Raw genomic sequence first — 15879 nt, 5'->3', positions numbered from 1 at the left:
AAAAAAAAAAAAAAAGGCCTTTATTCATTTACCAAATATACTGAACCTCTCCCATATACCAGAGTATCCTTTAGGAACTAAGGAAAAAGCAATGAACAAAGAGATAAACTTCCTGCCCTCCCCTCTGTGAGGTGGCTCTCCCAGTGGGGGAGACAAGCAATGAATAAGATAAAGGAGCAAAGTAAATGGTTGGTTAGATAGCAGTAAGGACATAGGAACCCTTGAAACAGAGAGGGTGATGTAGTGAGATTCAGGGCCAGGGGCCGGTGTAACCCTTCCTGAATAGGCGGCTTTAGAGTACAGATCTGGCAGGGTTGAGCAAGCAAGCCACGGGGACATTGGGTGGAAGAGCTTTCTGGGCAGTGAGAACAGCATTCGTAATGGCCTTCAAGTTGGGGTGTGCTGTGTGGTTGCGTAACAGCAGGGAGGCAAGTGGAGAGAGAGAGGACCAAGCAAAGTGGGGAGAGCAGGAGGAGTTCAGCTCAGAGAACTAATGGAGACCAGAACATATGGGGCATTGTTGGATTTTACTCTGTATCATTTTAAGATCTGTATCTATTATGGACTGGTCCTATTATGGACTGAATTGTGTTCCCACCCCAGCGCCCAAATTCATGTCTTGAAGCCTTAATCCTGAATGTGACTATATGTGGAGACAGGGCCTTTAATGAGGTGATTAAGGTAAATGAACATAAGGGTGTGGCCCTAATTCAGTAGGACTCAGCGTCCTTATCAGAAGAGGAAGAGACACTAGGGATGCTGTGATAGAGAAAAGACCACCTGTAAGCCAAGGAGAGAGGCCTCAGAAAAACCAAACCTATTGATATCTTGATCTGTGAGAAAATAAGCTGATGTTGTTTAAGGCACCCAGCCTGAGGTATTTTGTTAGGGAAGCCTTAAGCAGACTCATATACTATCTTAACACCCAGTTCACTTTGATGAAAGAACTTTCTGCTAAATAGTCAAATTGATCTTGAACAAACTTTACAATATTAACTGACAGCAACACTTATTTTATGTCAGTCCAGAAGGAGCTAATTCATTCTATAAGGTACTGTATTTGACTTAAAAGAGATGAGTGTACAGATAAGTCATCCAGAACAGAGCTAGCAAGCCAGTCCAGCCAGATATACGGTTTCTTTTGCATTGGCAGTTTGGAAGTAGCTCTTCTAATTCTTTTGTTTCTGTCTCTCTCTCTCTGTCTCTTTTTTTTTAATAAAATGTAGAAGAATTGGTCTTTAGCTGGAATGAAGAGGTAAAATGCTGTACCTTCTCTTTCTATCCCTACCCCACCAACCATGTTCCCTCTTTAATCTCTTACCATCTTTCTTCTCACGAAACTGATTTCTTGGGGCGCCTGGGTGGCTCAGTCAGTTAAGCGGCTGCCTTCGGCTCAGGTCATGATCCCAGGGTCCTGGGGTCGAGCCCCACATCGGGCTCCCTGCTCAGCAGGAAGCCTGCTTCTCCCTCTCCCTCTGCCTGCCTGTTGCTCCCCCGGCTTATTTATGCTCTCTCTCTCACTATCTCTGTGTCAAATAAAAATAAATAAAAAATCTTAAAAAAACAAACAAACTGATTTCTTAACACCACAAAAAATGTTGGGGGGGGGAGTGATTGGCTGCTTTTGGAAGTTTATTATTTGCACCCTGAAAAGGCTGTGGAAAATCAAATATTTATCCTTCCTTTCTTACATAAACTTTGTTTTAGAATAGCAAAAAGTTGATGAGAGAAAGTTCTTCATAGAAGAATTTCAGCTCTTAATGTAGTGAGAATGACAGGAAACCATCCTTTGGGAACTCCCTCATGAAATAAGGGGTCTAAGCAATGATTATCAGTGGCCACTAAAACCGTTGGGCAAAAGGTTGGGGGAATTTCCTATGGAAGGATCAGGCTGTCACTACCCGAACCCAGTGGATCAAACCCACAGAAAGAGGATCACTAGATATTGGGTGCCTTCTGAACACACTCCACAGGAAGAACAGCCCCACCTGTAGAAAATTCTTGCCAAAAATGTACTTTAAGAAGGTAGCTACTACTTCACCCCAGTGAAGGAATCAAGGGTTGCCAAATTTTTCAAGAGAAGCTAGAAATCAAGATGCTTTTGTACAACTTCTGAATTTAAAAATATTTTCTATTTTTAAAAGTTGGAAAAACTGTGTGGCTCAAACCAAATAAACCTGTCAGCTCTCCTTTACTAAGGTCCAACATATCATTTTTCTGTCCCTCTGCGCTCCTGTTCTACTTGCCTTCCAGTGCCAGGGCCTCTGGAATGTCTTCCTCAATTCTGTGATCCACATCCATTTTCTCACTCATGACTTCCTATGACATTTATGTTTGGGTATCTGTGATATTGAGATTTATCATAAGAAATGTATATTTGATCTTCCTTCATGGTTCCTGACTCACAGCTTTCAAAACCCTTGGAATATCGTAAACATTAAGAGCAGTGGGATCATATTTTGTTATAATATTTGGTCTTTTGTCTTCAGTTCCTAAAATCGAGTTACATCCATAAAGGTGAAATGGGTGTCTCGTTACTCATGACAAGCCACTTTCAACCACACCTGAGCTTATGTTAATGAGGCAACTTTTGGAAAACCCCAAGGTAACCTAAGGATGGGTGTTGGTTGCCAGGGGAGCCAACCATGTGATTAAGAGTTGGAACTTCCAGCCAGATCCCCCAATGTCCAGGGAGAGGTGAAGGGCTAAAGATTGAGCTCAGTCACTAATAGCCAGTGATTTAGTCAGTCATGCCTTTGTAATAAAGCCTCCAGAAAAAACCCGTAAGATGGAGATGGTGAACACATGGAGATGCCGGGACAGTGGCATGTTTGGGGAAGGCATGGAAGCTCTGAGCTGCTTCCCAGCTGCCTTGCTCTATGCATCTCGTCCGTCTGGCTGCTCCTGAATTATATACTTTTACAATAAACCAGTAATTTAGTAAGTAAACTGTTTTCTTGAGTTCTGTGAGCCACTCTAGCAAGTTAGCAAACTTGAAGAGAGGTCGTGGGAACCTGCCATTTATTTTGGGTAGGTCCATCAATCTGGACTTGCGATTGGTGTCTGGATTGGGAAGGAGGAACAGGCTTGTGGGACTGAGCCCTTAACCTATAGGATCTGACACTATCTCCTGGTAAACAGTGTCAGCACTGAGTTCAGCTGTAGGACCCCTGATCAATATTGGCAGTATAGAGTTAATTGCTTACTGGTGTTAGAAAACACACTTTGGAGTATTCTACCCTTCTAGTACATGGTTATGTGCTTTTGTTAATAGTTTTCTAATCATTTTATATGGCTGTACTTGTCTTCCCTCAATGCCACATGTTCTTAGAAGGCATTTCACCAGTATTCTACCATTTTGGTTTTCTCTGTAGCACCCAAATATGTCCACTGTTTTTGAGACTTAGAAGATTAGTTATATAGCAAGCAGATATATACAAATCTTTAGCAGTTACTAAGTACTCAGCAATTGTTAATTATTTTATCTGTAGCAGCAAAATAGCACCATCAAAAATACTGACCTAAAAATGTCCATTTTCTTGAACCTTACCTTTTAGCATGCAGCTAATTTTTCTTTAAAATACCTCATTCTATTTTTGCAGACTATCAAACTTTTAAAATTGAATTCTCCAATTCTTGGATATCCAGTAATCTACAATAGAGATTTTGCTGTATGATGTTTTATTCTATGGCTACGTGTTTGTTTGAATAATGGTAATCTTACGCAATTGACACATATTTTTATTGCATGCAATATCTCATGTAGTCCTTATCAACCTGATCATAAATGCTACTATTATATTCATTTTAGAGATGGGGCCCTGAGAAGTTACATAGCCAGCAGAGGTTACACAGCTAGAAAGTGCAGAGGTCTGTATTGAACCATTACTGGTTAAGATAGCACCAGCTGCTCTAAGAAGGAAACCCCAAAATGTATAGTTGCTCAAACACAATAAGAAGTATGTTTCTTATTCCCATAAAATTCAAATTGGGGATTGTGATTAGTAGCAGGCTCTCCTCCAAGTTGTGAACCATAGTCTCAGGCTCCTTATAGCACGTGGGCCTCAAGGTCATCAGAGAAAGAGTATGGAGAATGGTGCATAAGAAGATTTTCTGCCATGCCTGTTAGTGGCACATAGCACTCTAGTCCACTGGCCTGATTCAGTCACATAGCCACACCTAACTGAAAGGAAGCTGGGAAATGTAGTCCCTCAATGTGTCCAGGAAGAAGAGGAAATGCCCCAGCACCCAAGATGCTCTGATTCTGTAACCCATGCACATAGCCATCATGATAAACTGGCTCTGTAGATTTAACTTCAGAATTGGACATGATATGTTATATATTACATGTACTTTTTAAGCTTTTGGTGGATGAAAATACCTATGTGTTTTGAAATACTGTTTCTTAAGTCTCTCTGTGTGTAATGTTTTCTCCGTGTCATTTAGTCTATTTGTAAATGCCTGTATTACTTTGACAGTACTATCTTGCTTCAAGCTCTATTTTTAAAAAACAGAAAACCAAACCCTCAGAATTATGAAACCAATGAATAAAATATTTCCAAGGCTTTTTTTGGACCGTGTCTGTCCAGATTTTATTTTTCTGATCTCACCAAAGGAGGATAATAACTTGTTTAAGAGTCTCTTCCCTTGACTCTTGTGGTAGATCTCAACAATTCTCCTAAGACTGGAAAGATGGATTAAAATATAACCGCTAAATAAAGGCTTTGAGACTTTTAAAGTTAAATCATGTGCTTCGAATTTTCCTAGAAACCACAAAAGAACAGTCACTAAGGTGGTCTTAAGAGATTTAAAGACATGAATATGAATGATAGGAAGTCTCAACTACTACTTAGATTGTGATTAAGACATCAAGAGATTATATAATTTCTATGATATTTTTTTCTTTAACTTTCTCATTTTAAAATCTTAGACTAAATTTGTTATTATACAATGTTTGATTTTGTAACAAGATATAGGCATAAGAATATTGGCTTTGAATTAGTTTAATTTATAAGTGGATCATTCTTCAAGGAATGTTAACCTCAAGGATCTTTGTGTGTCGGTCAGGGAATTAGCAAGAAAGCAGAGAATTTTAAGTGTAAAGCCAGTGGGTTCCACTGGTATGGAGCTGTTAGCATCTGAGAAATCTAAAGCTCCATCTCTGTTCTAACAACACAATCACTTGGAAAATGGAAAAGTTTAGTCAGTCTAAAAAAAAAAAATCTATTTTAAAGAATTTGCTATGACAAACTAGTTTGACTTTTTAATCAAACTGGCTTGAGATTCTTTATGCTTTCATAAGTATAGCCCCTTGAGGGTGTATTTTAGTCACTTCACTCGGTAAGCATTTCCAGAGTGTGCCTTCTGGGTCAAGCACTTTGACAGGTGCAAGGAATACAGAGGCCTGTGTAAGACCAGCTCCTGCCTCCTATTGACTTTCACTTACAGAAGCTAAAAATTCAAAGCAGACCAAGAACCAAGGCAGTTACATAACAGGACAAGAAATGCTCAGATGGGTGCCACAAGAGCTAGAAGAAGAGCTTCTAGATTGAGTTGGGGATCCAGTCAAGGAAGTCTTTACTTGAAAAAGACCCAGAAAAGGACATTGGAGACATGGAATCATGGTTAGACAGGTATATGAGTAGAGCATGCAACAAGAAGTGGAGGAAAACAACCCAAAATGAACTCATCTGCTGCTTTTTCATATACGATTTTTATGGGCTATTTATCATTAGTTCTTAATTTTCATAAAAGTACATTGGTATTTAAATGGTTTTAAAGACACCTTGTTAAATTCTTAATGCTTGTAGGGTACCCGAGAGTCTACACAGTCCTTAGACAATGTAAAATACTTTATTGCACTTTTCAATGCTGGCATATAAGTTCATTGTAGAAAATGGTCTCTTTTTAGCCACAAGAGGAATTCCAACCCACTTCTCTAAAAGAGCATTTCAAGATGAATACTCATATAAAACATTCTCTTAAACAGCTCCCACTGTTCATAATGTGATTTGATGCTCCATTGAAATTCCCACAGAAAGCTTCAAATACATCCTGGCTCAAATGTTTTCAGACCAAGGGCAGTTATTTTCTGATGAGTCAGAAGATCATGTTGATGGATGAAGCTGGGGAAGTACTGTCATTCGGACAGATGGTTAACCATTTTATTGCTCTCAAAACCAAGATCACGCCAATGTGTTTTGTAATCACAAAATCCCTCTTGACTAGATGATGATTTGGGGAGGGGGTAATCCTGAGAAGTTAATCTTAACTAGCTTGTCTAGTTGAGCATTTCTGTCTTATGTAAACAGCAAAATTTATATGAACCTCAATGTGTTTTTGAAGCATTTTGTCCATGTACTGTTAACAGATTGTCTCAAGATGACTGTCATCTTTTCCAATCCTTTTTCTTTTCCTTCCTAACTCTCCTTGATGCTTTGTAGTTTAGCTCAGTTTATTTAGATGTTCTTCTATCATAAACCTGATTGGGGCAGTGTCAGAGATAAGTTTGAATTGGCCCTCTGTGTATTTGTAAATCTCAAGGGATTGCTATCAAGCCCTCTGGTCCATAGGGCAAAAATTTCTTCCTTCTAGCTCTGGTCTTTAACTTGGTCAGCAGGAAATCAGTTTCTTTAAGACCAGGATCCCCCTGGTCAAGTTGCAGGCCATCTGCTTGGACATATGTTCACTCTTTGATCTTTAAACAATTAATTTATTCTCTGATGCCTGGATGGCCAGGCCTGCCAGGAGGTCCCACTGGACTCTCCCTGGATCTCTGGGAAACATGAAGACAGATTTTCCTGTGAGCTTCTCTCTTAGGGGACAGATATTTTAACAGACCTGACTGGAGAATTCCAATCTATTTGTGAACAGAACCTGATGGTGTTGATGCTTCTTCTACGGGGGTCTGCACTGTAGATTCATTCCTAGCTAGCCTCTTTTCTTAATGCTATCATGTGGAATATTATTCTCGACCAGGTAGGAAATTGTCATTTCTGCTTTATTCTTTTCTTTATTATTATTATGGTAGAATATACATAACAAAATTTACCATTTTCACCATTTTTGAATGCACAGTTCAGTGGCATTTAGTACATTCATGTTGTTGTGTAACCATCACTACCATCCATCTCCAGAACTTTTTCATCTTCTCAAACTGAAAATTTGTACCCACTAAACAGTGACTGCCCATTCCCCCTCCCCCAACACTTGGCAAACACCATCCTATTTCCTGTCTCTATGAACTTGACTAATAGATATCTCATATAAGTGGAATCTTACAATATTTGTTATCTTATATCTGGCTTATTTCACTTAGCATAATGTCTTCAAAGTTCATCCATGTTGTAGCATGTGTCAGAACTTCCTTCCTTTTTAGGGCTGAATAATAGTCCATTGCATGTATATACTATATGTCACATTTTGTTTATGAACTCTTGGGTTGTTTCCACCTTTTAGCTCTTGGGTCCCTGCTTTCACTTGTTTGGGGGTATATATCCATAAGTGGAATTGTTGGATCATATGGTAATTTTATGTTTAATTCTTTGAGGAATCCCCATACTGTTTTCCACTGGGGTTCTGCCTCATTCTTGATCCCTGTCATAGCTGCATGACCGTATTCATGACTGGAAAGGGTGAGATTAGGGATGAAATTGACCAAGGGACTTCTACTCTTTCAGGGATTTGTTTTGTTTTGTTTTGTTTAGAAGAATCTTAAAAAAAAAAAAAAAAGAATGGTATCTAGGGAAAAAAATTCTCTTTCACCTCATGTTAAGGAATTCCTGGAGGAATAAAAGTAGCCCCATCAATATTGAACCCTGAGAATTGTGAGAATTGAGATTTTTGTGCCTGGTGTGACAAAGACTGCTGGGTAGCAGAATTAAACAAAGCACCCTGTTCTAACTCCTGCTAGGTTAAATGAGGAATAAAGAAACAATAGAGCCACAAGCTTTCCCACTATGGACTCCTCAGGTACAGTGTATCCATATGGTGAGATCCAAGTTTGGCCCTCAGATGTAATAATGAGCCCAGATTCTGGGACACGGTTCCCAGAAGCATGAGCCTAGTGAGTGAACTCACTGATACTTGTGTTCCAGGAGATACCACAGAGACTACCTCACCCAGCTCTCTACCTGAGGCAACAGACCTCACCCTTGTAGGTTACATGTTGCTTCCTGCCTTGCACACAGAAAAACTCAGTGCCTAGAGAACAGTTCCTATTCTCTAGAACTTTCCAAATTGTTGACTTATGTTAGCTCCTCTAAAAGGACTTGCACAGTGAGATTCAAGAATACTGTCTACCCTCCAACTACAAATCAGTTAGCTTAGCTGTCATTCCATCTAAAACATAGGCTTGTTTCATATTTGGTTGCATGAGAGGACATCATTCCCACTCTAGGCTTGGCCACTTTGCTGGCTGCATCCAAACAGCCTCACCCGGGGCTCGAACTCACTTCTGTTTGGTCCTTAGGAAAAACTTGTTTAGAGTAGCAGAATTAGAGAGGATTACCTAAGGGATATGCAGTCCTTCTGTTCTTCTTAGAAGCTCCCGACATTTATCTATCCCTGGATTAAGCCGGATGATCAAAAAAAAAGGAATTCCTGGCTGACATCATCCTGACCCTTATGGAACAGCTTTTACAATCTTCCATCAGGGCAGCGTCCTTTGAGTAAAGTTAACCCTCAGCCCTACAAAACTCCTCTTGGTACAACTGATGTCTTCACTCACCCACTAAACGTGGTACCTACTGTGTATGAAGCCCCGTAAGAGAGAGAGTTCCCGGGCCTTGTACCAGGAACTGTTATTCCCTTCTGAGCAGTTGGTTTGTTGTGATCCTGGACACACATGAACCAACTCTCTGGTCATGGAATGAAGAAACTGAGGGATGGGGCAGCAGGCTGCCTCTAGCATGGGTACAGAACTCAGGCGAGATTTTGTGTGTTAATCTCATGCCTGTCTTTACCTTATTTTGTAAGCTTCTATTTTTCTTTCAGTCTCATTGCCTCACTTTTTAGGTTGTTGAATTATCTGAATTTTTGCAAGCTATTCAAATCCCTTAGGGAATAAAATGTAAACGTGAATCAGGTATTCTCAGTTGCTTTGGAAGACAAAATGTATATAAATGATTAGTTTTCAGAGAACTAGAATATGCTTGATAAAGTTGGCCTTCAAACAATTAATTACTGTTCTGAATTCATGACTAAATTATAAGTTCTGTGCTCTCAGGAGCCTTAGCTATCTTGTTCATTCTGTACTTGCCGTTGCCAGTGCTGTGCTTAGTTAGCACATAGTAGATGCTCAGTAAACATCCCCTGCAAGATTTGACCAGACAGGATCTCTCTGCACTTAAAGGTTACCATCAGGGTTTGTAGATCCTGAGAAGCAAAGAGAGGCTGTGGCGTTCTGGTATTTCCTCCGCCCTTGTCACTTACGGGAGGACACCGGTGGCACTTCTAACGCTCTCCTGTCTCCCTCTCTGCAGACTCACATTTCAAGACTCCCTCCCGGTGCGGTGGCGGGACAGTCCGTGGCAATCGAAGGCGGGGTTTGCCGCCTGGAGAGCCCGGTGAACTGACCCTTCAGGCTGAGCATGAAGCGTCCGAGAGGCATTTCAGAGCGTGAGCGTTTCGGGGATTTTAACTGAAGTTGGATGTTTTATCTTCGCCATTTTATAATTCCTCTTTGCAGCCTCGTGCACGGCTCGCTGCTGCAGTTCGCGCTTAGTGACATGCGGGTCTTCGGCGGGTGCGCGGGACTGAGTGTGCGCGTGTGCGCGCGCGTGCAGTGCGTGTGCCTGCTTCTCTCTCGATGAAATACGAGCTCCTTATTGTGTAACCTATGACCAGGAATGATTAAATCATCTTTACAAAATGTGTGCTTTACTGTTTACAAGTAAAACCTAAAGTTGCAAAGGAAACATTTTTGATTTCACACAGAGGTACCAGCTGTCGTTGATGTGATGTGTCTGAACTGAAGAGTAAATCTACATGTTTAAATGATTTGACAGTGCTAGTGCTCCATTTAATAACAGTACTAAGTGATAAAGTGTTTTTATTTGTTAACCAGTTTAAGTGGATCCTGTGGTAACTTAAACTGTTATTCTCATCCCTCATATGGGGCATTTTTCTTTAACAAAGAATGGTTTCAGTGAAACAATCTAGCAGAGAATTAAGGTCAGAACCTTTTTAAATAATAGTCTTATTGATAAAGTTTGTACTTCTTTCCTCAAGCTTTTCTAAGCTTAAATACTGCATATCTTCAAGCTATATGTACTATATAATGAGAGAATATGTAAAGAGAACATACAGGAATGCACAGTCCTTAATTTGTGTATAATGGAATGTTATTTACAATGTAACACTGTAAATAAGAAAGCAAAATTTATGGGAAAATTCAATATTATCTTTGTTTCTTGTTTAAATATATTTTTAAGATAAAGGCACAAAAATAAAAGAAGCATATTACTGGGTATAGTGTGTGACTCCTCTTCTCAGACTAATAAATTATCTTTTGAATCTTAGATTGGAGAGCCATTTTTTATTTTGTTTGTAAAAAGTTACTTCTTCCAGAAATCATACCTTTATCTTTTTTGCTATGATTCTGATAGTTCAAAACCAGTCTTTGTGCAGTTAGGCTGGACACTAACAAGATGAAAGTTGAACTTTGTTCATGATTGAATGGTCAGTATCAGGATCCCTAAAGTTTTTATTGCAGGTTGATAAAAAAATAACAAAGGGAAGGAATAAGAACACTCTGCTTTGGAAAATTGTAGTGGCAGCTGAAAACCCAAGGGTTTCAGTTGATAAATTGCTTCTAAATGTTATATTTCGTGATTCTGGAGCCACATAAGGAAACCAAGACTTTCCTTTTGATTTTTTGTGTAAGAAGTGGCTATCAAGAAGATACTAAAGATAGCCTTGCTCAGGGAGAGGAAGTTCCCTGCACCATATAATCATGGCTCTGGGCGGTAACTGATAAAGCCCCAGATGAAATTATACACTTGACATCGATGTATGGCCAAATTATAAAGGAAAGACAACCAAAATGGAGTGGGTGTAAATATGAATGATTTGGGAGTTGCTGATTTATATTCCTTGTACAGGCAATTACATTTGTCTCGCTGTGTTCCCGTAGACAGGTTGGTGCCGTGGTATCTGTTTCTCATTCTTAATGAGGCTGAGAACTTAGTAAGCGATGGGCTGGCTGGTGGGGAGCCTTTGGCTTCAAAAGCTTTCAAAGACCCGTTACCTGTTGGCAGGGTTTTTTGAGGAACTGGACTGGATCACATAAAACTATCAGGACACTTTGGAGTCTGAAAATCATCTGACCTACTTCACCAGGAATGCCATTTCTTTTCATCTTGTTTTGACTTTATTCTACTCATATTTAAAAGTTTGGGCTTGTTAAAAACCCCTTTTATGAAGAGTTTAGAAACTGGTCAGTGTAAAAGAGCACAGCCCCTCCAAGAACAGTTTGTTAAGACTTTATTCTCCAATTCCTATTTTTTTTTTTTAATTTAAGGAATAGTGTCAAACCAGGAGGCAAAAAAAAAAAAAAAAAGTGATACTCAGAATCATGGAGGCAAAAACGTAATGTGTGGTATAAGTTCCTTAGTGATCAGATCAGATATTAAAGAGCAGATCCTGGAACCAGAGGATAATCAACCTCATTTCACACAAAAGTAGAAAGGGTCAAAAGAGATAAGAAAGTAACCTCATTCCCTAGTCTGGCTTATATCACCAAGATGCTGAAGCAGTATTTTAACACGGATGATCTTTACTGTATGCCTATCTTCTGCTTCTTTTCAAGCCCTGATCATTGGATGCTTGGTTCTCCTGAGTATAAGTAAGCCTGGTCTGGATTCCTCAAGGCCATCCCTGTGATTCTGCTCTGGGTTTGGAAACGGGAGTTTTCTGGAAGTGGCGAGGAGATGGAAGGCATGGCACCCACAGCGCCCATGCCCAGTGCGGAGGCCTGAAGGCCTTGTCTAGGCCCATCCTCCTCACTTGGCAGCTCTGCCTCTTCTCACTGCCTTCTGTGTGTCTGATGAGGGCAGGCCCTTCCTCCCTTTTCCCCTGCTTCTTTGAACTGTGAAGTTGAAGTCTGAGAGCAGTGTCTGTTAGAACTGTGTACAAAGTACATGTAAGTAAGTCCTAAATGCTAGTCTGTGGCGCTTGTCTGTGAGCAAAATGGATGACTTTTAGCTTACGGCTGTGGGGACTTCTCTTTGGCTGCTCAAAAGTCTTTTTTGCCTAATTGCTCACTTTGTCCCATGTTTGAGAGTGGTGATGGTACATTGCAGTCACCTGCAAATAAGCAGCGTTGTAATTCTGTTTTGAAGCACAGGTAAAAGGGGGGAGGGAGGAAAGGAGGATTTGAAGAAGGGAACATTTAGAAAAGTCCTGAAATTATTCCTGAATCTTGAGATTGTATTATTGTGGCATTAAAAAAAAAAAAAATCTGGTCATTGTTATTATAAAAGCAATTCATGCTCATTACAAAACATCAGAAAGCAAAAAAAAAAAAAAGATTAACTCATAACCCCATGTCCCTAGAGACAACAGTTAATAACACTTTATCTTGTATCCTTATAGACTTTTTATGCATGAATTTTCTAAGTTTTAACACCGAAATGGGTTTACATTACCTGATGTTTTCACTTAAGAATATCATAGAAGGATGTCCAGACTTACAAGAATTACCTCATTTATTATTGGTTCAGTTAGTGCTGTTCAGTACCTATATTCTATCCTAAGACTTCTGTAGAAACCCATCCCCAGTCCTAACGGTACAGTCAGCATCTGCTTTCTCCGGCCACAGGTCCACACAGTGAGCACCGTGGCAAGGTCTGATTTGCCAGTGAAAGCCAGCTGAGCAAGGGTCTGGAGCAGACCACTGTCATTGCCCGTTGATTCTCCAGTTCAGAGTTCCCCAGACAACATTTAGAGGCTTGCGTCTGCACCTCTACGCCTGAGGACTTGTTCGGGAGCTATAGAAAGCTGCACCTGCACACAGCAGGCCAGAAATGCCTGGGAATCAGCATGCTCCAAGAGCAGCTCTCAACCAGTGATGAACAGACGTTGTATAAATATACTCACTGCCTTGCTTCTTGGGTGGTATAAGTCTGGGGTACATGTTTCACTCTATTTTTGAGATTTCCCACAGAACTTAAGCTTCAGTTGCCCTCTGTGGTAGTTGACTTACAAATACACCTCATGTTGGCCTTCTTCCCTTCCCTGTACCCTTCTTTGCTCCCCTATTTGTGTGTCCTGGGGTCATCTCCCAGATGAACTACTTGCATTTGCCACCTTGTCCCAAGGTTGCTTCTTGGGGACTTGAAACTAAGAAACATTCCATTCTCCTTGGCCAGGAGGCCTTGATGGGCCTTTATACCCTCTTCTGCAGAGAGGGTGGACTCACCAGTCTGTTTGGGCCCTGCACTGGAGTCTCTTCCTGCCTTGTGCTCCTGATGAACCATCTTCATCCATCATATCTGATTGAACATTCTCCAAGTGATAAGTCTGGATGTGCCACAGAAGTGGAAGGAAGTTCACAGCTTGGTCAGTAATGGCAGGCACCAGACAGCTGGAGACAGGCGCATACTTTTAAGGAGGTGGGGAAAAAACAAGCTGAAGAGCAGCAGTCCATCAAGGAGTGAGAACTCCTCAAGGGAAAGAATCTAGAATTGTGTTACTGGTACTCGGAAGAAACCATAGCCAAAGGTGTGTGATGACTTTAAGAGATTTGAAAAGACCCAAACAGTGGTAGCCAGTGTCCCCACGTCATGAACACATCTCCATGATGACCACACTGTAACAACCAATATGGCACCCACTTTCGGGATGTCATTTCTCAAGCCTGGATATCACCAACGTAATTTTATGGTTAATTTTTTTAAAAAATGCCTCCCAACATTTTTCTGAAAACAAAATGTTTATTGAGTCAAGCACATCCACTTTTTTCTGACATAAGCCCTACAATTGTTCAACGTTGTGAATCCCTCTGTGCCTTGAAGCCCAGTCTCCCATCCAACTTAAGGTTCCAGTAGTGAGTCGTCGTGTGGAGAACCAAAAGGGGACTATGCATGGAAACTACTCCTCCAACCCAGGAACACTAGCCCAAGGAAAGGTTGAGCCCAGAAGATATAAGCCCCCGTGAATATGATTAATTTGTTTTACTTTAGCCATATCCTAAACCGTTCCCAAATCCTGATTAAGCAGGGGAAGGAGATGTGGGTGGGTAAATGCAGTAGGCTATACAGGTTGGGAGTGAATGAGCGGGAGGCTGACACCATAAAAGTAATCCTTTTACATTAATATTTGCTATGGGGCATTAAGAATTCTTAAGGAATACACTGCTTTTCCCCAACACTTAATTTGGGTTCAAGTTTATATTAGTCCAGATGCCTATCATCGGAGACCTACAGGCTGACCAAAGTGACCAGGCAGTTTTTCTGTGCCCACATACTGCTGTCTCTGAAGTGTATGGCCACAGGAAGGATTAAATCTAAAACTGGAAGGGCCTCCCTCTGAGGCTGTGCACTCAGCTTCCAGAAGCCCATCAGCCAAGCCCAGGGTGGTTCATTGTGACCAGTTGCGGAAAGCAGCGGGGAAAGCAAGCACGGTGGTTTCTCCTTTACGTGGTCGAGTCACCAAAGCCTGAAACCACAGTGGCGAAGCTGGAAACATTGGGCTAGGGTTTCTCGGCCCTGATGGGGATTTCACTGATTGTCAGCAGAGCTTCAGAACCTGGATAGAAAAAAAAATCTAAACAATTCCTTTAATCACTGCTGTTGCCATTATGCCAGAGGTCCAAAAGTTTGCTCCTCAAATGGCCTTTCCTGGCCTTGGAAAATCCAGCAATGCTTAAAAGATAGACGATCGTGGGTTTGTTTGTTTGTTTTTTTAAGATTTTATTTATTTATTTGACAGAGACAAACACAGAGAGAGAGAGAGAGGGAACACAAGCAGGGGGAGTGGGAGAGAGAGAAGCAGGCCTCCCGTGGAGCAGGGAGCCTGATATGGGGCTTGATCCCAGAACCCTGGGATCATGACCTGAGACGAAGGCAGACACTTAACAACTAAGCCACCCAGGCGCCCCAGAAGATTGTGTTCTTCTAATATATTAAGAAAATTATGTTCTTCTTCATTTATAAGTAGTAAGATTTTAATCTGTCCACCCAAGTTTTTTCCCCTAACCTGTTCACTAGCAGCCTTTTCCATCCAGTTAATGGTAAGTCCATCCTTCTGGGTGCTCAGGCCCAAATTCTTGGGGTCATTTTTTTTTTCTTTTATGTATCTGTTGTTGCATAACAGACCTCCCTAAATCTTAGTAATTTAAACAACAACTATTTTGTTTTCTCACAGTTGTGTCAACTAGGCTTGGCTTCACCCAGTGGGTTTTCTGTGACTCTTGCCGGTAGTCACGGGTATGCTGTATTCAGCTGGAGTGTGAGCTGGGGGCTGAGCTGATGAGCTTCCTTCTTTTTCCATGCAGGCTCAGGGTCTTTTCCTCTGCTCGTGGCCACCCTCCATGGTCTTTTCCTGCTGCTTCTCCTATAAGACATGGCAACCCAAGGTTCCCAGGAGCATGAAAGCAAAAGCTACCAGGCCCTTTTAAGGTTTGGGTCAGAACTGTCCCAGCCTTACTTTTGCCACATGTATTGCTCAAATCAAGTCACCGGTTCAGCCCAGATTCAAGAGGGGACTGCATTAGGGTATTAATACAGAGACAAGGCTCTTTGGGGGCCATCAATCTGAAATCCTTGAATCTGCTTTTTCTCCTATTTTAGAACCAATGTATTAATAAATGCTATCGTCCTGAATTCAACCACTTCTCCCCCTCTCCACCACTACTTCCCTGGGTTATTACAACAGGGT

The 15879-nt window shown here is 41.1% G+C and overlaps 1 protein-coding gene across 1 annotated transcript in view; it reads left to right on the top strand.

Annotated features, from left to right (window-relative positions):
* The window catches only part of TASP1 (taspase 1), a 259816-nt gene extending 249296 nt beyond the window's left edge, over positions 1 to 10520 (top strand). The window contains exon 11 of the mRNA XM_081832292.1: positions 9483 to 10520. Coding sequence (XP_081688418.1) covers positions 9483 to 9575 — 93 coding nt within the window. The 3' untranslated portion in view covers positions 9576 to 10520. The remainder of the gene's footprint in view (positions 1 to 9482) is intronic.
* Positions 10521 to 15879: the final 5359 nt, after the last annotated feature.

Source organism: Leptonychotes weddellii, chromosome 10 (genome assembly GCF_054177405.1).
Source record: "Leptonychotes weddellii isolate Sample4059 chromosome 10, ASM5417740v2, whole genome shotgun sequence".
Taxonomy (NCBI): domain Eukaryota; kingdom Metazoa; phylum Chordata; class Mammalia; order Carnivora; family Phocidae; genus Leptonychotes; species Leptonychotes weddellii.
This window is presented reverse-complemented; position numbering and strand designations above follow the sequence as displayed.